Here is a 25,694-nt window from a genome sequence, read left to right as displayed (position 1 = left end):
CAGGCACACTTTCTCAGGACCTTGAGACTCTGTTTCCCTGCCTTAGTCACTCATATGAGTCAGAATAAACCTCTTTAAACATTTTGGCAGAACTTGGTGTTTCCATTGTCAAGATGAAGGGTATCCTGATGTCTGATCTCAGCCAGAAGCCCCGGGTGTCTCAGGCTGCCACTTACAGTAGATCCGGCTCCACTGTTAGGTTGGCTCCTCCAGAAGCTGACTTTGAGACAAAAATTCAAGCACAAGTGGCTTATTTAGAAGTGATTCCAGAAAGGCAGTTGGAACGTGGAAATGGTAAGGGGCAGACGCAGCGTGGATAGCAAGGCTGGCAATATGGGTAGCTACAGCTCAGTCTCGAAGAGTGCTCCTCAGGGCCTGGGTGGAACACAACTGCACAACTTGGTGTTCTATCCATGGGACAAGAGCCCAGGATGTGTATCCTCCAACTGCTATCATTGGCTGAGGGCTCCTCTCATGGGTATTACTGGCAGTCCAGCCTGCCCCTCACTGGCAGAGAAAGCCCTCAGGCAGAGAAGCTCAGAAGGTTGCAGTCAGCTCTGTCAGAGAAGAGCCCTCAAGGAGAGTTGTCATGCAGGTGGCCTCAGAGCTTCACCATCCCCTTCTCATGTGTCTAAGTTAGAACCTGACCCTGTGTTACTACCGGCAATTAAACAATATTGTCTCCTGGCCCCACCCTGCACACTGGTGCTGCTGTCTACACATCAGGACTTCAGAAAGTGCCTCTGTGTGGCCAGGTTATCCCTTCATCACCTCAGTCCACTCTCCATACACATGCGTGCACACACATGCACACGTGTGCACACTGTAGTGGCCAGCCTCCCGAATGGTCTCCAATGATCCTAATCTCCTATCTTTATGTCCTTGTATAGTCCACACTGAGCCAGGGCTGTTCTGGATTGAGCCTAGGTCACAACACATATGATAGCTTCCATTTTGGTCTCTGGGAACACTGTGTCTGGAGCAAGTCAACCGGGACACCAAGCTCACATGCAATCTTGTGGAGAAGCCATGAGACCTCCGTCAATAGCCGCTGCCAACCTGCAGCCATGGGAGTGAGCTACCTTGGAAGGGATTCTCCAGAGTCTGTCAAACCTTCAAATAATGGCACAGAGTCAATATTGGAGTGTAACCTGACGAAAGGTGACAACCAGAACCGCCCAGCCAGGCCACCCAGAGATGCGTGACTCACAGACACCATGAGACATATAAATAATTTGCTTGCGCTGTTAGGTGACCAGGCAATTTGTCATGCAGCATTAACTCACTGATACATCTAATTGTGAGCACACACTTATGCATAGGCATGCACACACACACACACACACACACACACACACACACACACATGCAGTCTTCTCTCCCTACACCATTAACTTTTCTGCCTCAACTCAAAACCAATGAAAATCTCCAAATGATCCTACTGTCTCTCTGGTTGGATCTGTTTAAAAGTAGATGTTTCTAAGCCAACAGGATGTGTCTTCCCAAAAGTCCTGGGAAGGGAGATTTCTACAGAAATCCATGGACGGAAACTCCCAAGACAGCCAGACTCTCAGAGCCTTACAGAAAGTGCCCAGCATGATTGAAGCAATTGAGGGCTGGGTTCTCTGGTTATCTAGAAAGAGCTGTCAGTGAAAGGTAATTCGTACTCAGGGTTGGGTGAGGTGTAGAAACAGCTTCCATTTATTGGTAGCAGATTATCCCAGCTAGTAGGTGAAGTATTCAGCTAGAATAGGCTGTGCAATGCTGTCAAAACACACCACAAATTTTCAACATCAGCCCACGAAGAACACAAAAGCAAAAAGGCCAAACAAATGAGATCAATGGGTTAACTGTGTTGTTCCAGTTCTTACAAGCGTCTTTTCTTCCTCTTTAAAATGGAAATGAGTGTGGCAGAGCACGCTAGAAGATCCCTACATATCTTTGCAATGTTTCTTCAGCATGGTGAGTTCAAATTTCCATGGTTTGGATGCAACAATAAAGGTACAAAAAACCATCTGAAAGAGACAAAAACAAATTCGTCAGCTTCTATTTTAAAAAGAAGAAACAAAAGCAGAAATTCCTATTTCCGGGTAGGAGTTAGATTCAGCAGGGCTAAGAGGTTGTCTGAGTCAGCCACGCTCCATCAGACAACAGAGGATCCAATTTCTACAAAGAGAATAAAATATCTAGGAATACAACTAACAAAGGATGTGAAGCACCTCTTCAAGGAGAACTACAAACTACTGCTCAGGGAAATAAGAGAGGACACAAACAGATGAAAAAACATTCTATGGTCATGGTTAGGAAGAATCAACATTGTGAAAATGGCCATACTGCCCAAAGTAATGTATAAATTCAGTGCTATCTCCATCAAGCTACCATTGACCTTCTTCACAGAACTGGACAAAAAACCACCTTAAACATCATATGCAACCAAAAAAAAAAAAAAAAAAAAAAGACTGCATCGCCATGACAATCCTAAGCAAAAAGAACAAAGCTGGGGGCATCAGGCAACCTGACTTCAAACTCTACTACAAGGCTACAGTAATCAAAACAGGATGGTACTGGTACCAAAACAGAGATATAGACCAATGAAACAGAAGAGAGATCTCAGAAGTAATGCTACACATCTATAACAATCTGATCTTTGACAAACCTGACAAAAACAAGCAATGGGGAAAGGATTCCATGTTTAATAAATGGTGGTGGGAAAATTGGCTAGCCATGTGCAGAAAGCTGAAACTGGATCCATTCCTTACACCTTATACAAAAATTAACTCCAGGTGGATTAAATATTTAAACATAATACCATAAAACCCCTAGAACCATTCAGGACATAGGCATAGGCAAGGACTTCATGACTGAAACACCAAAAGCAATGGTAGCAAAAGCCAAAATAGACAAATGGGATCTAATTAAACTTAAGAGTTTCTGCACAGCAGAAGAAACTTATCATTAGAGTGAACCAGCAGCCAACAAAATGGGAAAAAATTTTTTGCAAGCTACCCATCTGACAAAGGGCTAATATCCAGAATCTACAAAGAACTAAAATAAATTTACAGTAAAAAAACAAACAACCCCATCAAAAAGTGGGGGTAGGATATGAACAGACACTTTTCAAAAAAAGACATTTATGCAGCCAACAAACATATAAAAAATGCTCATGATCACCGGTCATTAGAGAAATGCAAATCAAAACCACATTGAGATACCGTCTCACGCCAGTTAGAATGGCGATCATTAAAAAATCTGGAGACAACAGATGCTGGAGAGGATGTGGAGAAATAGGAACACTTTTACACTGTTGGTGGGAGTATAAATTAGTTCATCCATTGTGGAAGACAGTGTGGTGATTCCTCAAGGATCTAGAAATAGAAATTCCATTTGACCCAGCAATCCCATTACTGGGTATATACCCAAAGGATTATAAATCATTCTATTATAAAGACACATGCACACTTATGTTTATTGTGGCACTGTTTACAATAGCAAAGACTTGGAACCAACCCAAATGCCCATCAATGATAGCAAAGACCTGGAACCAACCCAAATGCCCATCAATGATAGCAAAGACTTGGAACCAACCCAAATGCCCACCAATGATAGAATGGATAAAGAAAATGTGACACATATACACCATGGAATACTATGCAGCCATAAAAAAGGATGAGTTCATATCCTTTGCAGGGACATGGATGAATCTGGAAACCATCATTCTTAGCAAATTGACACAAGAACAGAAAACCAAACACCACATGTTCTCACTCATAAGTAGGTGTTGAACAATGAGAACACATGGACACGGGGAGGGGAACATCCCACACTGTGGTCTGTTGCGGGGTGGGGGCCTAGGGGAGGGATAACATTAGGAGAAATACCTAATATAGGTGACGGGGGAATGGAGGCAGCAAACCACCATGTCATGCGTATACATATGTCGCAATCCTGCAATATCTGCACATGTACCCCAGAACTTAGAGTATAATAATAATAATAAAACAGAGGACCCAGCCCCTTCACCAGAGGAGTCCTCATCAGTTCACGTGCTGTGATCTGAGCCATCGTGGGTGTGGCTTTATTCACTCCAGGAGAGCAAGGGTCAGAGCACAAGGATGGGTTATTATTGGAAAATCCCCATCTCCAGCCCTGGCCCTCATCCAGCCTCATGGACTCCCTGTAGTCTGCGGAGACCTCATGCTGCACAGAGAGTTCTACCCAGGGAAGGCAACATTGCAAGAACAGTACTAGGTCCTTCACACCTTGTGGAACCAAAATTTGCCAGCAACCAAGGAGAAAAGCTTGCAGCTGGAGGACTGGAAGGAGACAAGTAGCACTCATCCCACAGTCCTATAGAACCTGTGGGTTTCAGGCTCCCTGCATGGCAATGAGAACACTGTTTTCCTCCTCTCTCTCTAAAATCTTCATTTACAATAAAAATGTAAAGAATACTTCCATGAAGTCAATGTAAACTTGAATGACAGCATCAAGTAGGGAAGAAGTTGTATAAGATATAAAGGTGCAGGAAGAGTTTGGGGGAGAAAATAGTATACAAAACCAGAAACTCAGACAGGGCATGGCAGAACGGAGTCCAGACTTCTGCCCCTGGGCAGGAGGGGGATCTAGGGTTGGGGAAGCCTGTGTGTGCCAATGGTGTGAAGACAGAGAGTGGGCATCGGGTTTACCAGAGGGTTGACTAAGCAGCTGCTTAACTTCCGGACCAGCCAAAGTAGACAGAAAACAGTCATCAGGAAACACATTACCTGAATAACTCAATTATCAAGCTCAATCCTAGAGGATATGTTAGCAATGTATATTAAGATCCTTAAGTGCTGACAAAATACTGGATAAGTAATTCAATTTCTGAGAACAGTCCCTATAAGGGAACAATAATCAGACCTACACACACAAAGAAATAAGACTATTTGTTATAGCACTGTCCAAAGCAGCTAAAAATTAGGGGAAATCTTAAATCATCAATTATCAGAATTAGCTAAATAATATATGAAAGCATCATAAAATAATACTGAGTAGTTTCCTTACGCGATGCTCTCTAATAATTTTACAGTTTTGGAAATGCTTAGGACTTATTATTAAATGAAAATCCAGACCATGAGACAGTACTTATTATGCTCTCAACTACAAAAAATATAAATATAAAATATTTTTAAACTAAAATATATACCAGTGTATTTACAGTGGTAAGCTTTATATAAGGGTATTTATAGTTGATTTTAAAATGCTTAATATTTTTGAAAATTTCCAAATTTTTTACATTAAATGAATCAGGCTAATAATTATTTTAAAATAATATTGTTTTAAAATTTATTTTCCAAGGATCCCAGATAGCCACACTTTCTTCCTTCCTAAATACCAGTAAATAAACCAAGAAAGCAGACAGGGTCCAATCTATAGGAGCTTTATGAAACAGGAAAGGGCCCCATTCAAGGGAAGAGACAGCTGAAAATCTCCACATGGTAAGAAATAGATGGGGGCAAATGAATAAAAGTTCATCAAGTGCCAAGCACTCAAGATAGAGGATGCAATCGTAAGAGAAAACCAAGGCAGTAAACCACCTCCAAACCTCTCAAACCCGAAGCCATCCTGAGTTTCCTCCTTTCATAGTCCTTGGCTAATCTATCAGCAAATTCTGAACAAGCTTTCACAGACCCAGAATCTAAGCACTTCCCCAACCTAACTAACATCATCTCTTGTTTGAGATATCTCAATAGAATACTAATTGACTCATACGGCTCACACATCTCCACCCCCGCCCCTCTGCTGAATTTTCTCCATTTGTCCCCGAAGGCCTGCACTTCTTCTGTCTCTACCTGGCATGCCTTGGAAAACTGACTTCCATGGGCAGCTCCAATGGGCACCCTTGCCCTCTGATCTCCATGGGCAGCTCCAGTGGGCACCCATACCCTCTGATCTCTGGGGGTTGCTCAAATGGACACCCTTATCCTCTGACCTCTGTAGACTGTGCCAATGGGCACCCTTGTCCTATTACCACCAAGGACAGTGTCAGTGGGCACCTTCTGGCTTCCGGTTGAGTTTGGCCAACAGGGGATAAAATCAGAAAAGTGGGCAGCTGGAGGAGAGTGAGCTCAGGGAGTCGCAGTATGTTAGCTGTTTCTCCACCTAAGGACTAAGCCCCAACAGGGGCTGCCTGATTGCTCTAGAATGAAGGATATTAAGAAGCAAATCCTATAAATAAAACCTAGAAATATTAAAACATCCCACCTTGCTACAAATTAGAGAGATGGCAAGGTGAAGTGATAAGGAGATAACACCTCACATATATCACACTGGAGAAATTTAAGACTCCTAACACCAAGTGCTGGCATGGCTGTGGAAAAATGAACAATTACCCACACCACTGATGGAAGCTATGCTGGTTTAACCACTTTGGTGAGTAAACGTGGAGCCAGGCATCACACATGGCCCGCCACACTGCAGCGGAAGTTGTGCATGGTCCGGGACACAGCAGCCCCACTCCAGTGCTGTCTCTGTGGAGATTCTCGCTTCCTGGCACAGTGGGCATGTATCAGGACTTTCACTGAAGCATTACTGCTAAAACTGAAAAACTCCTGTAATCCCAGCACTTGCGGAGGCTGGAGCAGGAGGATTGCTTGGTCCTAGGAGCTCGAGACCAGCCTGGGCAACATAGGGAGACCTACATCTCCAAAAAAATATAAACATTATGCAAGATATTAAAAATCAAGTCTTATAAACAAAACCTAGAAACATCCAAGTGTGGTGTGCATGCCTGCAGTCCCAGCTACTCAGGAGGCTGAGATGGGAGAATCACTTGCACCCGTGAGGTTGAGGCTTCAGTGAGCCAAGGTCATGGCACTGCTCTCCAGCCTGGATGACAGAGTGAGACCCTGTCTCTAAAAGTAAATAAATAAAATTAAAAATAGAGCGAGAAACTGAAAACAGTCAAAAGTGTTCAAAATAGGGAATGGTAAAATACAGTATTATGTAGTTATATCATAGCTTAATGTACAATAATAAAAATGATTTTTGGCCTATTTCTAGATGCATCAAGTGGCCCAAAAAATCATTCCACATGATTAAATAATAGTAGATTGTACCAACATGGATAAATCTCAAAATATATTGTTGAGACCAAAAGAAAAGTTCCAAATTGCATGTAAATTTTGAAAAGCACACAAAATTCTTTTACAGAGGCAAAAGTTTTTAAACATAGGAAGAAATGTTACCCACCAACGACAGAAGAGTGGTTATCTGTGACGGGGGAGCACAATAGATGTGCAACGTTTCACTTTTTAAAATAAATATTTCACAATACTCATTAGGATGGCTATGATCCAAATCAAGAGATAAAGAATGTTGGTGAGGGCGTGGAGAGAAGAGAGCCTTCGTACACTATTTCTGGGACTGTAAACTGGTGCAGCCATTATGAAAAACAGTATGGAGCTTCCTAAAGAAATTAAAAACAGAACTATCATGTGACTCAGCAGTCCCTCTGGAAAGCAAATCGTCACCTCATAAAGATACCTGCACTCCTGTGTCTCCCGTGTTCATTGCAACACTATTCACCATAGCCAGCATGTAGAAACAACCTAATCAACAGATGGATGTATAAAGGAAATGCAGTACACACACAATGAGATGTTATTCAGCCTTCAAGAAGAAGGAGATCCTGTCATTGGCCGCATGGATGAAGCTGAAGGACATTGAACTAAATGAAACAAGGCAGACACAGAAAAAAACATATCGAATCATCATACTTATATGTAGAATCTAAAAAAATAAGAGTCAAACATACAGAGAAAGGATTAAAATAATGGTTATCTGCAGAGCAGTTGGGGTGCGGGTTGGGAGATACAGGCAAGAAGTTACAAATGGGCAGATGCAGGATGAGATTTAATGTACATTATTATAGTTATTTAAATTACACTAAATTTGGGATTTCTGCTAGATGACTAGATTGAGTTGTTCATGTCACAAAAACAATGCATAGCTATGGAGATTATGGATATGTTATTTTACTTCATTACGGTAACCATTTTACTAGGTATATGAATCACATATTATCATGTGATATACCCAATAAAATTTATTTTTTAAAATAAATAAAAATAAATCTTAGAAAATAGATATCTAAAATTAATGTAATAAAATGATAAAATTTGTACGGTAGGCACATGGGCATTAGATATATCATTCTTAGTACTTTCCTGGATTTTTGAAATATCACTTAATTTAAAATTATTCCTAATCTTTTACAAGAATTCACTCTAGATTTAGCCACCCCCTTGCACTTGGCATTCTGCTGTGACGTCTGCTCTTCATTGAAATACAAGGTGTTTTGCTTTGTTTTGTTTTTCTGAGATGGAGTCTCACTCGGTCACCCAGGCTGGAGTACGGTGGTGGAATCTCGGCTCACTGCAACCTCTGCCTCCCAGGTTCAAGTGATTCTCCTGCCTCAGCCTCCCAAGTAGCTGAGACTGCAGGCATGTGCCACCACGTCCAGCTAATTTTTGTATTTTTAGTAGAGATGGTGTTTCACCCTGTTAACCAGGCTGGTCTTGAACTCATAACCTCAGGTGATCCACCTGCCTTAGCTTCCCAAAGTGCTGGGATTACAGGCGTGAGCCACCACGCCCCGCCTAAATATGAGGATATTTTTAATTGGCATTATGTCTGAGCAGTTTTTGCCAATCACTTATCTGCCACGAATTCTGCCAATCCATGTCTTGTGCCTGCTTTAGGTGTTTAGTAAATAGATTTAAAAATACACAAGGCACAGAAACACATAAGGATTTTCAATTTAGTTCCATTTATGAAAGAAAAAAATTGGAAAAAATATCTATGAGATTACCAAGACAAATGTTAAAAAGAGAAAGTTGTCAAAAAACACACTACGTGTCAGCAGTTGTTTAAATAAAAAAGGAAAGAGAAAAAAGACAATGTCATTTATGTAAATTTATAGTGAAATTATCTTAAAGCTGTCCACACAAATGATCCCAGTGGAAACTCCTGGGCAGGGGGCAGAATTGGGGCATCATCCAGGAGTCCAAGGGGCATGATCTCACTGTTACCACTTACATGTTTATGAGAATATACCTTTAGAAAATATTTATATATATTTTTAAATATTCAATTTACATCTGAAATGTATCCCTGTTAATCAAATACCAGGAGAGTAAGGGAATTTTGTATTACTCCTGCTCCTCTGCGATTAACTTGCCTTAGTGACGGTCCCCATCTGACAACACCCTGGCCTGGCTGAGGTTGTCCCCCATCTTGCTCTGAAGCAGCAGTAGCCTGGACCTCGGAGACTATGGGAAGCATGCAGGGCCTTTGGGCTAGTCTTGGGACAGTTCCAGAGCCTTGTAGGACTTCCATGCAGCAGCTGGACTAGTGGGATTGAGAAAGGAATACCATAGGGTGGTTGCAGGAGAATAGGAAACTCCAGGCAGTAGCTTTGCATGACCAGCAAAAGGAAACTGTTGAAACAGCTGCAGAAGCTAGGGGCTGATAACATCCTGAAAACCAGGGTGTGGACCAAGCTGGCTAAAACTGACTGGGCCCAACACGGCACACTGGATTTGACTTAAGTTTCCCCTAGGCCTTCATTATGTGCTTATTAATATACTAAATACACACCCACCAGCACCATGGAGCTCCGGAAACACCCGTATTTGATGTAAAAATGGGTGGCACATCGGTCCAAGAAATCTCCAACTTTTTCCAGGAATTTTCGTGAATATTCCACCCCTTGGTTAAAGAAACCCACAAAGGTCGGAGCACCAAACCCCGTCGCACATGACCCTCTCCAGTACACACCCACACTCCCTCCTTCTTGAGTGTGTTCTTTTTGCTTTGCAACAAGTCTCAGTATTTTCAGTATTTTCAAACTTGTCCTTGAATTCCTCCTTATGCGGGTGTCATAAGCCTAGACACCACCCAGGGCCGAGGTCCCGCCGGCATGTGGGGATCTCCCCTAACCCACTGGTATCAGAATTAGCCAAGAAGCGTTGCTTGCAACAACCCCTGCTTCAGAGCAATCACAGGCCTGTGGAGTCCCAGCTGGAGAAAAATGCTCTTCAAGGACTGCAGTGAGGGAAGGTCAGGCTGTGCCTTCTACCAGGCCAGCACCCCTCAGCAGAGGGTGCCGGAGTGGGCAGTGAACCAAGATGGCGGCCACCACTTTCTTCTCTGTCAGTTTTGCTGGCAGCTTCTGCTTCTTCCTCTTAGAAGCTAATTAAGAATTTTGACTCTTCTGGAAGCGCCATGTTGTGAGAATGTCCAAGTGTAGGACGACCAACCCATCTTGGTTTGCCAAAATTTCCCTGGTTTTAGTACCGAAAGGCCTGCATCCCAGGAAAGCCTACAGTCTTTGACAAACCAGGTTGACTGGATCACTCTACAAGTTTGCTCCATGAGGAGTCCCTGAGCACAATGGGGTGGATGCCTGGCAAGCCCCCCATTGTTTCAGCCATTCCCGTGGAGGTGCCAGACACATGAGTAAAGCAGCTATCTAGAATATTCCTGCCCCAGCAGAAAACAGCCCAGATTGCAGAATACTGAGAAATAATGAGTTGATTTTACTTTAAGCCACTAACAGAGAGAGAGAGAGAGAGAGAGAGAGAGAGAGAGAGAGAGAGAGTGTGTGTGTGTGTGTGTGCGCGCGCGTTGGTGGTGGTGATGGCAGCAGCGGCACATCTAGAGTGGCTACTGACAAGACACCGGCTAGAGCAGGGAGGTGGCCCCAGGACTCGAGGACAAGCAGAAACCCCGTAGCTTCTGAGTTGTGAGGGGCAGGAGCCCCTAGGTTCAGCTGCAGCTGCCCAAGCCCAGCTGCAGACCTGGGCATCTCTGTGCTCTTGAGGCCTGGGAAGGCCTCCCTCCCTGCCACAGGCTTTGAGATGCCTGCTCACACTGCCTGGCCTCTCCCCGCTCCTGGCGCCTGCTCTGACCATCCAGCAAGGTTGGGGCAGAGCCTGGAGCTGTCACAACCCAGCCAGGTGTGTGCATGCTCAGGCCAGCTGTAATATTCTGGCCCCTGTTGCTTTGGCCTCCTCCAATCCTTGGGCACCAAGGACCTTGGGAGGGAGGACAAGGGGTTGCTGAGGATGAAGGGGTGCTGAAGACAGCTTAGCACTGGCCTGCAGGAGCCCCTTGTTATGAATAGCCTGGGCCATGAAGGGGGGTGGGAGGCAGACAGCCTCCTGGGCAGAAGGGGGTGTGTCCCAGGTGAAGCCCCGCCTTCAGGCTGAGGAGGGCCTGGGGCCTCTGGCTGGCCTGCCAGTCCTGCAGGCCAGAGAGGGGGAACTTGTACTTATTCCTGGGCCCACCCACGACTGCTCTGGACAAATAAGCACACATTTCCCCCCTCTGAAAACCATAAAAGCCAAGCTGCACAAAGGAGCTCTCCTCTCTGCTGAGAGCTGGGAAGACTACCAGATGACCAGCTGCAGAGAGGAACTGCCTTCTCTGCTGAGAGCTGAACACTCAGGACAAGCTGACTGCAGAGGAGCTACCCACCACGTGGTTTCTCTGAGCTGTTCTAACACTCAGTGAAGCTCCTCTTCATCTTGCCCACCCCCCACTTGTCTGTGTATCTCATTCTTTCCAGATGCAGGACAAGAACTTGGGCAAAGGTGCCACCAGCTGTAGAGGTTTCCAGCTAGAAAAGCAACACCCCAGAGATCCCATAACTTTCAGGTGGGGAAGGCTGGCATCAGCAATATGGTAGAAATGATGCTCTGTGCCTAGAACCTCATCATCTGCAGTCCTGAATACGATCTAGTATACAAATCTTAACAGGCAAGGAGTTTCCCCTTGTCTCAGCCACATACCTTTTGCATTTTGGGGTCCTTTTGAAATGCACAGTTTTCATCTCCTGAAATTTTCTTGCAAATTGTTCGGGCAATTTTGACCTCAATATAGTACTCCAAACTATCTGTCACCTGTCAAAGAGTAATGTAAAAATCATATATCATAAAAGAATATATAATATCAACTGTCATCTCCAGCAAATAAATAGGTCATTGACTACTCAGGGCTAGGAATGTCTTTCTGCCTTCTCCCTCTTCAACTGTTTTCTGTCAGAAGTTTTTGGGTAATTTGGAAGGTTTCTTGCCTTGATATCTCAGTCTCTCTCTCATCATAGTATTTAATTTTAAAGTAATGGTAACTGTCTCCAAAATAAAGCAAGGAAACAATTCTCCCAAAAGTATTTTCCTGGGGAGGCTAATAGTTTGCTTGTTGGAGCTTGGGAAACAGCAGTGCAAGGTTCTTTGGACTGACTGCACCATGGACTACACCATAGTCAAGCCATGGTGACCCTGTGACCCACACGTACACCTCCACATGGCCCCCCGGAGCCAGATAATATTAGATAACAAGAAAACCACAAAAGGAGAAGATTAGCTAGCTCCTGCAGTGCCTGATTAACCAACCTTGCAAAGTTCCACCATTGTTCTACCTCAACTGATAAGTCGACCTTGTGACACTGGACCCTGTGATCTGATTAACCGACCTGGCAAAATTCTACCATTTTTCTTGCCTCAACTGATGAGTCAACCTTGTGACATTGGACACTGTGACACCACCCCCCCCTTTCCATTACCTACCCCCAACCTATAAAACCAGGTCCTATCCCACCACCGTCTACTAAATCCCTCTTTTTGGAATCAGCCCACTCACACCTGGATGAATAAATAGCCTTGTTGCTCACACAAAGCCTGTTTAGGTGGTCTCTTCATTCAGAGTGTGATTAACAATCAGTGCTTCACCTAATCAATAGATATTGAGGAAATAAAACTATGACCCAGAGCTGGAACTTGCTTAGTGTGTGTTTATACTGAGGCTCTCTAAAATCTCCTATTCTTTACCAATCTTAGTATCCACACCCTATTGAAATGCAGATTCCTCCAAAATTTCTGCGTCTGGGGGCATTCTACCTGCCACAAAGCCACTAGCAGCCTTTCCGTTCAAGGAGAGCCTCTTGGGGAAATGGAGCAGTTCAATGGCAAAGGGACTTTATTGAAAAATGAACAAGAAAACAAGGTTTACAAGACTTGGGGGAGAGAACATATTAAAGAGAATGACCAAGTTAAGCACAGTAACTGTCCCGGAGACAACTGACAAAACCCTTACAATTTTTTTAGAAATTCTAGAAAAGTTTCCTAGGCATTGAACAAAAGGAATGTGTTGTGCAGAATTCTAAGATGCCCCCAGGAGTCCTGCTCCATGTTCTGTATGCCCTGTGGGATCCACGAGACTATGAACAGGATGGATTTTACTTCTGTGATTAGACTATCCTCTAGGGAAGAGCTGAATTCAAAAATAGGGAGATTGACTTGGCTGACCTGACCTACTCATATGAGCCCTTTAAATCTTGGGTTAGAGGTCAGAGAGAGATGTGCACACCCTTGGATTCAGCAATTTCACTTTTGGATGTATACCTGACTTCAAAGGCACACACATGTACAAACAGAGACACACCTTATTTTGTCGAGCTTGGAATTATCATGCTTCATAGATACCGTGTTCTTTACAAATTGAAGGTTTATGGCAACTTCGAGTCAAGCGCCATGTCTCAATATCAGTGCCATGTCCCCAACATGCAAATGCACATTTCCTTTCTCTGTGTCACATTTTGGCAAGTCTCACAATGTTTCAAACTTTTTAATTTTCATTACATCTGTATGGTAATTGGCGATGAGGAGTCTTTGATGTTAATATGTAATTGTTTTGAAGCACTATGTCATGAACCATGGCCATATAAGTCTGTGAACTTAAATCTACAAATGTGTGTGTTCCTGCTGCTGCCCATCTCTCTCCTCTCCTTGGGCCCCCACATTCTATGAGACACAGTAATACTGAAATAAGGCCAACTAACAACCCTCCTGATGCCTCGTTGTAAAGTGAAAAGAAGAGTTATCCGTATCTCACTTTAAATGAAAAGGTAGAAATGATTAAGCTTACTGAGGAAGGCATGTTGAAATCCAAGACAGGCTGAAAGCTAGAACTCTTGCACCAAACACAATTAACAAAGCTATGAATGCAAAGAAAGAGTTCTTGGAAAAAATTAAAGGTGCTACTCTAGTGAACCCATAAATGATAAGAAAGCAAAACAGCCTTATTGGTGATATAGAGAAAGTTTTAATGGTCTGGATGGAAGATCAAACTAGCCACAACATTCCCGTAAGCCAAAGTCTAGTCTTCTAGTCCAGAGCAAGGCCCTAACTAGCCTTAATTCTATAAAGGCTGAGGGAAGTGAGGAAGCTGTGGAAGAAAAGCTGGAGTTTAGCAGAGACTGGTTCATGAGGTTTAACAAAAGAAGCCATCCCCATAATGTAAAAGTACAAAGTGAAGCAGCAAATGCCCATGTAGAAGCTGCAGCAAGTTATCCCAAAAATGCAGCTAAAATCAGTGATGGAGGTGACTACACAAACGAGAGATTTTCGGTGTAGATCGAACAGCCTTCTGTTGGAAGAAGATGCCATCTAGTATTTTCACAACTGGAGAGAAGTCAATGTCTGTCTTTGAAGCTTCAAACGACAGGTTAACTCTCTTGTTAGAGGCTAATGCAGTTAGTGATTTTAAGTTAGAGCCAATGTTCATTTACTATTCTGAAAATCCTAAGGCACTTAAGAATTATGCTAAGTCTACTCTACGTATGAGAAAGCAACAAATCCTGGATGCAAGTATTTCTGTTTGCAGCATGGTTTACTGAATATATTAAGCATACTACTGAGACATAATGCTAAAAAAAAAAAGGCACATGCACAATTCCCTTCAAAGTATTGCTGCTCATTGACAATGCACCTGGTCACCCAAGCGCTCTAGGGGAAATATACAAGGATTTATATTGTGTCCGTGTCTGCTAATACAACATCCCTCTGTAGGATTAATTTCAACTTTCAAGTGTTGTTATTTAGGGAAAACATTTTGTAAGGCTGTAACTTCCATAAAGAGTGATTCCTCTCATAGATCTGGGCCAAGTAAATTGAAAACCTTCTGGAAAGGATTCACTATTCAAGATGTCATTCTGAATATTTGTGATTCATGGGAGGAGATCAAAATATCAACATTTAAAGAAATTTGGAAGAATTTGATCCAACCATCATGAATGACTTTGAGGGACTCAAGACTTCAGTGGAGGAAGTAATTGTAGATGTGGTAGAAATACCAAGGCAACCAGAATCAGAAGTGGAGCCTGAAGATGTGACTGATTGCTGCCATCTCATAATAAAACTAGAATAGATAAGGAGCTGTTTCTTAGAGATGGGCAAAGAAAGCGGCTTCTTGAGATGGAATTGATTTCAGTTGAAAACGTTGTGAATATTGTTGAAATGACAACAAAGCGTTTAGACTATTACACAAACTGAGTTGATAAGGCAGCTGTAAGGTTTGAGAGGGTTGACCCCAATTTTTAAAAAAGTGCTACTGTGGGCTAAAATGCCGTCAAACACCATCATGTTAGATATAGCGAACCCCAAGTTTCTCTTCCAAGAATCGGTACGTCAGTATGTTCAGCTCTCTTATTCTTTGATTCTCTATTTTAAAGTTTAACTTCCTTGTAGTTCCAGTAAACAACCTTCTCCACCGGTTCTAATCAGCAGTTCACATCTGTTCCCCTGGCCCCCAGCTCCGGCTCCATCCTGACTCATCCTGGTCACCTGCTTCAGTCACCTTCTTTAACCTAGATCACCCCTGGCTACCTGCTCTGACCTGCCCATAACTGTCCTTCCCACAGAGCCACCCACCCTGTCACTCCAGCTCAGACCCCTACTCTCTTTAAAATAGCCAATCAGGATTAGCCTAGCTTGTGTGGTCTAACCCTAGCCAATAGGGGAAGGATACAGCAGTAGGGACGACCCCCGACAGGCATAAGTACCTCTTCCCCTCCTTGTCCAGGCGTCCACTTGCCATTGTTCCATCTGCAAGCTGCACCCTTCTATGGAAGTAAATTGCCTTGCTGAGGAAATTTATATTGGAATGCTGCTTCTTTTGCAGCATCAAAAATTCTACTTATAACAATCCCATGCTACAGGAATTAAGTCAATCAATGTGGCAAACCTCACTGTTGCCTTATTTTTTTTAATTTTTAAAACTGCCATCATCTCCTCAACCTTCAGCAGCCACCACCCTGCTCAGTCAGCAGCCACTAACATCGACGCAAGATTCTGCACCAGCAAAAGATTACAATTGGCATAAGGTTTAGATATCATTCACATTTTTAACAATAAAGTATTTTTAACTAAGATTTAGTGCTATTGCATACTTAATAGACTCCAGTATAGTATAAACATAACTTTATTGGCACTGGGAGTCCAAACTATGTGTGTGACTCACTTTCGTGTGATATTCACTGTATTGCAGTGTTCTGGAACTGAAGGCACGGGATCCACAAGGTATACTTGTGTGTGCACAGTGTCACTACTCGTTCAGTCAAAGCCAGAAACAACCCAAATATGAATCAACAACAGCAGGATAAATACATGGTGGTGTGCTTATGTAATGAAATACTCTGCAGCAATAAGAACAAACATGCTTTTTTCTTCTTTCAGATTCCACACATAAATGAGATCATGCAGTATTTTTCTTTCTTTGTCTGGTTTATTTCACTTCACATAAAAAGTGAAGTGGGTCAAGGAAGAAATGGGGAGATATAGGTCAAAGGATAAAAAGTCACAGGTACGTAGGACAAACAAGTCTAGAGTTCCTATGTACAACATGAGGACAAAGTCAAGATTATTGTACTGTGTTTGGGATCTTTAGTAAGAGAGTAGATTTTGGAGATCTTGATCCCCATAAAGAGGTAACAATGTGTAATGATGGATATGTTAATTCACTCGACTACAGTAACCATTTTCACTATCTACAGGTATATAAAAATATCATGTTGTATACTTTAAATACTTAAATTATTTTTAAAAACATTTGATTTTGTAAAAACAAAAGGAACATGCTGCTACATGCCACAACATGGATGAAATGCACAAACATAATATTGAAAGACACAGCCAAACCAAAAGAACACAGAATGTGGGATCTCGCTTCTATGAAGTTCAAGGACCAGGTAAGCGGTGGTGTCAAGGGCTATACACTTAAGCAGTATTCACGGTAAAGGTTTCTTCTGGGTCAGGACAGGGAAAAGGAGTATGCATAATTCAGGGGAGCGTGAGATGTTCTCTCCAGACCATACGGGGAGTCACTTCAGGAACATTCATTTTAAAGTGATTTATTCTGCCTGACATCTATGTGTTATGAACTTTTCTGTTTTTGTCTTGGTTTTGCAATAAAAAGTTTTTTCTCATGAGATATGATGGTTAAAAGAAAAAAAAAGGAATAAAAAGGTTTTGAGGAATAAATGTACATTCTTATTTTTAAAAGGTTTTTAAAATAATAATGTAAAGGACTTTTCCTACTCAATAGCAACTCTACAATACTGACCTAGGAACAAATAAATTAATCAAGGAAAGAGAATCAAGAATCCTGCAACAGACCCAATTATATTTGGATACTTCGTCTGTGGTGTGCTGGCTTTTCAAAACACAGAGGCCTTTTACTGGCAAGGTTAGGTTTAAGTTAGATCCAGTACCCACACCATAAATAAAAATAATTCCAAGATAGATTACTGAGCTGAAATTATAAATGTCTTAGAAAAATTGTAACTGTTATACTCAAGAATGGAAAAGAACTTCTTAAGCAAGATATAAACTCCAAACAACATATGGGAAGAAAAAATAAATGTTATTACTTCAATATTTATTTTAAAAAAATCTTAGGCCGGGCACGGTGGCTCACGTCTGTAATCCCAGCACTTTGGGAGGCCGAGGCGGGCGGATCACAAGGTCAAGAGATCGAGCCCATCCTGGCCAACATGGTGAAACCCCGTCTCACTAAAAATACAAAAAAAATAGCCGGGTGTGGTGGCACGCGCCTGTGGTCCCAGCTACTCGGGAGGCTGAGGCGGAAGAATCGCTTGAACCCAGGAGGCGGAAGTTGTAGTGAGCCGAGACTGTGCCACTGCACTCCAGCCTGGTGACAGAGCAAGACTCCATCTCAAAAAAAAAAAAAAAAAAAAAAAAATTAAAGACACTGTAAGCAAAATTAAACTACAAGCAACAGACAGGCAAGTACAAAATATTGGCATACATATGAGAACCACAATTTAATATGAATAGTACATAAAGAACATCTACAATTCTGTAAGAGCAAGACAAGCAATGCAAAAGAAAAAGGAAAACGATTCTTAGAAGTAAACATATATTGCAGGTAAACTCAATGAAAGACAATTCCTCACTCTACAACGGGAATTTAAAAGTGTTATTTTTATATCTGTCAGATTCGCAAACATCTGAAAGACAAAATGAGGCCACAGCTGATGAAGACGAGAGGCAGGAGGTACTCAGACCTGCAGCCTTGCCAAAAATCTAAGGTGATTTAGCTCTTTTAAGGGGCAATTTGCCAGTATTTTGCAAATGTACTCTTGAACCAACGAATTCAAATTCAGGATACCTATCCATATTAGTCAGGGTTCTCCAGAGGGACAGAACTGATAGACTAGATTTGTATATGAAAGGAGTTTATTAGGAAGAACTGGCTGACACAATTACAGTGCAAAGTCCCATCGCAGGCCTTTGCAAGCTGGTAAAGAGGAGCCAGCGGTGGCTCATTCCAAGTTCAAAAGTCTCAAAACCCAGGAAGCTGGCAGAGCAGCCAAAGGCCCAGAGGTCCCAGGAAGCCACTGGTGCAAGCCTCAGAGTCCAAAGGCCGAAGAACGTGGACTCTGATGTCCAAGGACAGGCGAAGGAAGGAAAAATCCAGAAGCCTCGGCAAGCAAAGCCATCCTCCCCTCCCACCCGGCCTGCTTTGCCCTGGCCACACTGGCAGCCAACTGGATGGTGCCCACCCACACTGAGGGTGGGTCTTCCTCTCCCAATCCGCCGACTCAAACGTCCATCTTCTCTGGCAGCACCCTCACAGACACACCCCGAAAAAATACTTAACCAGCCAGCCAGCACCTTCAATCCAGTCAAGTTGACATCTGATTTTAGCCTCGCAGTATTGAGGAGGAAAATAAAATTAAAGACAGACTTGAAATAGAATGGGTAATAGTTAACAGTAGGACTAGGTCATCAGGAAAAATCATAGTAAGCAAAAGTAAGTAACCCCTCCCAGCTCAGCCCAACTAACTCCAGCTGCAAGCTTATCTCACGGCCCACATTCCGGCTAGTCATCAAACCTGTATGTAGAGAACCTAGAGGCAGAGCAGACCTGGTACCACCCTCTACATAGATAGGAGCAGCAGAGCATATCTTTGGGTCTGCAGTCTGCACATACTTAGGCAATTCCTGTTCTTCTGATCTCCTTGGGTGTCCTCCTCAACCTTTCGACCCCCGACCTCAGCTGCGAGATTATAGGGTCAAATGACCACAAAGCCCAAAACTGTAAAACTTGATTAACTGTTTTTGTCCAAAACCGGTTTCCTGCCTTGTTTTCTCACATCAAACTGTATAAAAGCAATGTGTTCTCTTTGTTCAAGGCTGGTGGCCATTCAGGCAGGAAGGCCACCGTTAGCTGGAGCTCCCATAAAGAAATTCTCTTGGCCGCACAAGGGGGTGGGGGGAATTGGGGAGGGATAACATTAGGAGGAATACCTAATGTGGGTAACGGGGCGGGGGGATGGATGCAGCAAACCACCACAGCATGTGTATACCTATGCAACAATCCTGCAAAATCTGCACATGTACCCCAGAACTTAATATAATAATAAAAAAAGAAAGAAAGAAAGAAACTTTGTTGTGTCTCTTGATCTCTCTGCTCTTCTTGGCATGAATTCCCGCAACAGTGTCTAGTGACACATACAAAGGAACATTCATTGTTTCACTTTCCTGTCAACAAACCTCATGGTCCATTAGGAGGTGGGCAAAAAAAAAATTACAGCACATCATCTCATGAAATACAACTAGGAGGTGGATCTAAGTGTATTTATATAGCTTTGTCAAGACATGTTTTAAGTGCCAAAAAAAAAAAAAAGTACAGAATAGCATATAAAGCACAATTGTATGACTATAAAATACGCTTTTAAATATTTCAGACACATATGTGAGTCGGTGGAAAATATCTAGAAGGACAGAGCACACTGCTGTTAGTGGTGACCTCAAGAATGACAAGCCAGACTGGAAATGCAAGAAATTGAGGGATTGCTTTCCTTTTGATATCAACTTTCAGTTGTACTCTTTGAACTTTCTGGTGACTGTCTATCAAGTTTCTTAACCTCAGAGATGTTGAGATTTGGGGCTGGATCACTCTTTGTTTGGGGGCTCCCCTGTGCATTGCAGGATGGCTGGTCACATCCCAAGCCTCCACTCAGTAGATGTCAGGAGCAGCCCACTCTCGTCAGGTCATGACAACAAAAAAATGTCACCAGGCATTGCCAAAGCTCCCCTAAGGAGCGAAAGCTACCCACAGTTGCAAACCACTGACGTATATTTGAGTCATACGTCTAAGCTGAAATGACAATTAAAAACTAACAACTCTAATTCATACTCATCAGCTGCCGAGCAACCACTAACCCTATCTTGACCCCCACTTGCTCAGGAAATAGGAGGCAGGTGGCGTTCTGGCTGCGGAGGAGCCCCTCAGCCTTCACACAGACAGGCGCTGTGACTCCTGGCCATCTGAAAGTCCCTTCCCTGCCGTCCCCTGAGGATGCACTTTTTTCTCACCACCTTGGCTCCGTTAAGCATTGTTCAGAGGCAGGTGCTGATGAAGAAGAGCACGGCAGCCTGAGTTTATTTTATTTTAATTTATTTTCTTTTACCTTTTTGATAAAAAAAAAAAAAAAAAAAGGCTGGAGCTCAGTGGCACAACTTCAGCTTGCTACAATCTCAATCTCCTGGACTCAAGCAATCCTCCCGCCTCGGCCTCCGGAGCATCTGGGACTACAGGCAGGGCCCACCACACCCGGCTAATTTTCTTTTACTTTTACTTCTTTTTTTTTTTTTTTTTTTTCTAATTTGGAGATGAAGTCTTGCCATGCTGTCCAAGCTTATCCCAGGCTCAGGAAATCCTCCCGCCTCGGCCTCTCAAAGTCTCAGATGACAGGTGTGAGCCACCACGCCTGGCTCAGCCTGGCTTTAAATCTTGGCTGTTCTACTTACTAGCTGTGTGGCTCTGGGTAAATTACTAAACCTTTCTGTGACTGTTTCTTCCTCTGTAAAGTATAAGAAAATAGTTCTAATGTGGTGAGCTGTGAGACCTGAGTGCACCTGGGGAAAGCAACCAGCACTGGTGCCGAGTAAACTAGAATTCTCTCACTGCCCTGTGGCTCCAGGCTGCTGGGGATGGGGTGCTGATTGGTACCAGCACTCACGTTAGCTTGATTTTGGTAATCATTTCACAATGTATAGAGCAAAACATCATGTTATGCACCTTACAAACAAATAGAAACGTTTAATATGTCAAGAAAAAAATAAATAAAATTGTTTCAAATATCCAAAAGAAAAGAAAAGAATCAGCAGCATCTATAAACTTTTCCTTAAAGGGCCTGGTAGTAAAGACTTCAGGCTTTGCAGGCTGTCTCCGTAACCACTCTGTTTAAAAGCCTGCAGCAGGCCAATCTCTGATACAGATCTTTGTATTGTTAACTTAAATCTCCCAGTAAAACATGGCTATTTTCTTTTCATAAAGCCTATGTGTATATTACTAAGTTTAAGTTGAATTGTCACCAAGAATTTTCTTTTTCTTTGATGTTGTGTTGTTTGGGGGATGGTACATTTTTAAAAAATTTCTTTCTGTGCTCTTTTCCAGCAGTTTGTAGCTGTAAGGTCAAGGAGTTTTAAATACTTGTGTTGTAGTCTCTTAATGAATTTGTTTTTACCTGATTCTTTTGAATTACTACCTGCATTCGAGAGCTCACGGCGAACTGAAAAATAAAACATTCATTCACAGAAAAAAAAAAAAAACAAGAAACAGTACAAAATGGTACATAATTTTTTAGATATCTGGGTATTTGGTTTACTGTATTATTAAACATCTGCCTATAAACCAAAAGCACTGTTTTATTGATGTAAGTAAGGAAGCATAGATATGGAGAAACCCAAGAACGTGAAATAGTTCTGGAGGGTGGGGACTTATGAGAACAGGCACTAAGCATGCCTGAGGGCTGCAGGCAGCCTGTGTTCTTAGGTTTTCATCTGGCCCACTGGTGGCACATTCCTGGTCACAGGTGTCCTCACTCAAGGAACACAAGCAACATAACCAGACCCACAGAAAGAACCAGAGGGAACCACAGTCCCCACAGAGCATGGCAAGGTGCAGAAGAGGCTGAATGTCGCAGCACTATGGGGGATGCAGCCTCCCAATGAACCTTCTCTCCTAGTCAGACAGAAAACAAGAAAGCAGGGCAGGTGTCCTGGCAGCCTGGACACGTGGACAGGAAAGGTCAAAGGGAAGGTGGCAGAGAGATGAGCACTTCATGTCAGCGCCTCCATGGCCCGAGCTCGGTGTCGCCTTCCACCTCTGCCACCCTCTCACTCCCCAGACGCCAGCAGACGGGTCTCACTCCCTGGCCTTCACAGTGTTCCACCACGTCCTTTCTCGGGTACCACAGGACAATCACCTGTCACAGGATATTCAACGCAGGTACAAGACTCTCATCTATTATACAGGCCAGATTAAAGTCTCATCAATTGCCCTAATAACATCCTTTATAAATCCAATGAGAAATAAAAATAAAACCCTAAACCTCCAATGGACTGAACAGACCGTTTCTAGGTCAAGGGGACCCCAGAGAAACCTTGAAAACTGAGCTTCCGGCCGGGATGGGATGGGAGGTCAGGCATACCTCAGTGTGTGCCCTCCTCATTAACCTTTAATTTGAATTATTTCCTAAGGAGTAAGCAGAAATCAGCACTGGAAAACAAGAAATGAACAACTCATTTTTTTATGGCCATTGGTCAATCATCTGAGGCCAAGACCAGACTCCCCCTTCCTTCTTTGCGTTTTGATGTGACAGCTCAGCAGCTTCACAAGGCATCCCTTCCTGAAAAGTGGCCACCATCTCTGGGCTGGTTTTGGCTGACGTGGAGGGCGCACAGTGAGGGTTTTTGTGACTGCTTCAGTTTTTGCCATCACAGGGCTGAAAATCCACCTTGGGATCATGCCAATACCATCATTTTTTGAATATGCAACCCATGAAGAGGCATGAAGATCAATTATGCATGGATATGCTTTTCATTCATGAATACTCATGACTCCTCCTATAGTTTATTAAACATGTATACTTAGCCCACCTATTCAGCATGGATTCCTGTCTCACACTTCTCCCCTCGAAGTAACTCTTTCCAGCTTCTGTCAGAGGCTACAGCTCCCAGCCTGTCAGAATGGCCACCCGGCAGGCCTTCCTCTAAAGACCTAATTTTCTAGTTGGGCCTTTAGAAAAACGAAGCTCTCCTTTTCAAATTCATAAGCCAGACTGAATATCTAGTTGACCCCCAGAACACACAGGACCAACTACTACACTCAGTTGTCATGCTTCTCAAGTCTCCTTTGCTGGGGAACAATTTTCTAGTATTTTCTCCGTTTCTCATGATATTGATATTTTCAGTGGTCTTATAGAATGCCCTGAATTATGGATTTGTCTAATTTTTCCTCTGATTACATTCAAAGTATGCATTCCGGGCAAGAATACCATACACAGGGGCTGTCATCCGCTCTGCACACACGGTGTCAGGAAGTATGTGATGCCAACTTGTCTCGGTGTTGGTGGTAAGCATATGGTGAGAAAGGTGCTGATCGAATTTCCTGATTGATCCCTGCAATGGTTCACACCAAACACTCTCCCCCAGTGGTTGTAGGATTGGTTGATGATCTTTTCCTGAAATAGTTATGACTCGGGTGAGGCTGAGAAGATACAACTAGAAGCTGGCATACATTTCAATTAGGCCATTTCTTTCACATTTATGAGTGGAGGTTTTCCCGTAAAGAGGAGCCTCCCTTCTGTCAAGCCTTTCCCAGCATCAGCTGCACCTGAGGTTTCTCATCTCGCTTGCTGTGTCCTAACCCATCCTTGCCGCAGCCCACATTGATGAGGCACAGATGGTCCAAACTTCCTCCCTTCAACCTGCCTTCTGGGCTCTTACCTCTACTTTTTGATGTGACTATACCACTTTTAAGTGATTTTAATGGATATTTTATGTATCACCTCCATCTCAGAAAAACAAACAATGAAATAGAATTTGTTATTGCGGCTAAAGGCATCTCCAGTTGTGTCTCCCATTCCTAGTTTCAATAGCCATCCACAGATAATGGGCTCTGTTCTGACTTATGTAAACTGAAAATAAAATTCTAAGACCTCTCAGATGGCTGCATGGACCCCCTCTCACTCAAGTGCATTCCAAAGTAAAACTGAAAAATTAGTTTAGACCATGATGGGAAGAGGGGTCAGACATGCCTCATTATACCCTCCTCCCTTTGGAATTCAGAAACAACTGACCAGCTTTAACATTAAAACAGAGGTCTTGGGCTGGGCGTGGTGGCTCACACCTGCAATCCAAGCCCTTTGGAGGCCAAGGCGGGCAGATCACCTGAGGTCGGGAGTTTAAGGCCAGCCTGACCAACATGGTGAAACCCGGTCTTTAAAAAAGAAAAGAAAAAAAAAAAAAAAAAAAAAACAGAGGTCTTAGGACTGACGAAACATACTCTTTGTAGCAATAAAATACCAAATTCCAACTTGACTGTAGTATAGCATCTGTGACAGATAGCAGGTCTTGAAAGAAGCATTTTACCCGAAGATATACTCCTTTGATGGATTTTGAAATGGCCCTGCAAAACCAGCTCTTGTGGGGATAAATTTGCATTCTGTAGAGAATCCCCTTCCTGTCCCAGGTCTTTCCCTGATCCAGAAGAGAATTCACTAAAAGTCTGGCACCTTTTAAGGTCTGATAAGAGACATTTACCATCTATTCTCTCTGAAGTCTGCTATCTGGAGGCTTCATCTGCACGATTAACCTCGGCCTTCACAACCTCTGATCTTAACGCAGACATTCCTTTCTACTGATTCCAGGTCTTCAGGAAACAACTTAACTCTTTCAACCAGTTGACCACCAGAAAATCTTTAACCCACCTATGACCTGGAAGCCCCCACTTCGAGTTGTCCTGCCTTTCTGAACCAAACCAATATACACCTATGTGTATTGATTGATATATGCCTGTAACTGCTGTCCCCCTAAAATGGACAATATTAAGCTATAAACCACCTTGGCTCATGTTCTCAGGACCATCTGGGGGTGTATCACAGGCCTCGGTCACTCACGTTTGGCTCAGAATAAACCCCTTTAAATATTTTACAGAATTTGACTCTGTTTGTTGACACTGAGGGTGGGGGGTGAAAGGACAAGGAGCAAGCACCCCACCCACCTGCTCCTGGCTCTTTAGAACCTTCAGCACCCTAAAGCTGAACTTGTCCCTGCTGGCCTTGTTGTACTCCTTCATGGCGAACCAGAGTGCCTGCTGCACATAGACGTAGTTTTCAGGGATATCTTGGAATGTCCTCACCATCTTCACTGAGCCCCAGGCATGGACTCCTCTGGACACAAGGGCCACAGTGGCCACCAGCAGCAGCAGGGCCTGGCAGAGCCTGACCATGGCGCCTCAGCCAAGGATCACAGGCCAGGCGCCATCTATCCTTTCAGATGCAG

The 25,694-nt window shown here is 43.2% G+C and overlaps 1 protein-coding gene across 1 annotated transcript; it reads right to left on the bottom strand.

Annotated features, from left to right (window-relative positions):
• Positions 1 to 1,673: 1,673 nt before the first annotated feature.
• On the bottom strand, positions 1,674 to 25,694 carry LOC116530163 (cystatin-13-like). The gene is made up of 3 exons (XM_032248161.1): positions 25,414 to 25,694; positions 11,832 to 11,942; positions 1,674 to 2,015 (listed from the first exon to the last, which is right to left on the bottom strand). The coding sequence occupies exons 1-3, from the start codon at positions 25,639 to 25,641 to the stop codon at positions 1,932 to 1,934; spliced, it is 423 nt and encodes a 140-aa protein (XP_032104052.1). The 5' UTR covers positions 25,642 to 25,694; the 3' UTR covers positions 1,674 to 1,931.

This window comes from Sapajus apella, unplaced genomic scaffold (genome assembly GCF_009761245.1).
Source record: "Sapajus apella isolate SASKATOON/1434 unplaced genomic scaffold, GSC_monkey_1.0 scaffold65, whole genome shotgun sequence".
Lineage (NCBI taxonomy): Eukaryota > Metazoa > Chordata > Mammalia > Primates > Cebidae > Sapajus > Sapajus apella.
Note: the sequence above shows the minus strand (reverse complement) of the source record. Positions and strands in the feature narration are given on the sequence as shown.

What these genes read in the sequence shown, in the direction of transcription:
- LOC116530163 (XM_032248161.1), bottom strand. Translation starts at nt 25,641, where the DNA reads ATGGTCAGGCTCTGCCAGGCCCTGCTGCTGCTGGTGGCCACTGTGGCC. An exon ending in TTCTAAAGAGCCAGGAGCAG is followed by an intron (nt 11,943 to 25,413) that starts GTGGGTGGGGTG and finishes ACTCTTTGACAG; the next exon opens with GTGACAGATAGTTTGGAGTA. An exon ending in AGGACCCCAAAATGCAAAAG is followed by an intron (nt 2,016 to 11,831) that starts GTATGTGGCTGA and finishes TGTCTCTTTCAG; the next exon opens with ATGGTTTTTTGTACCTTTAT.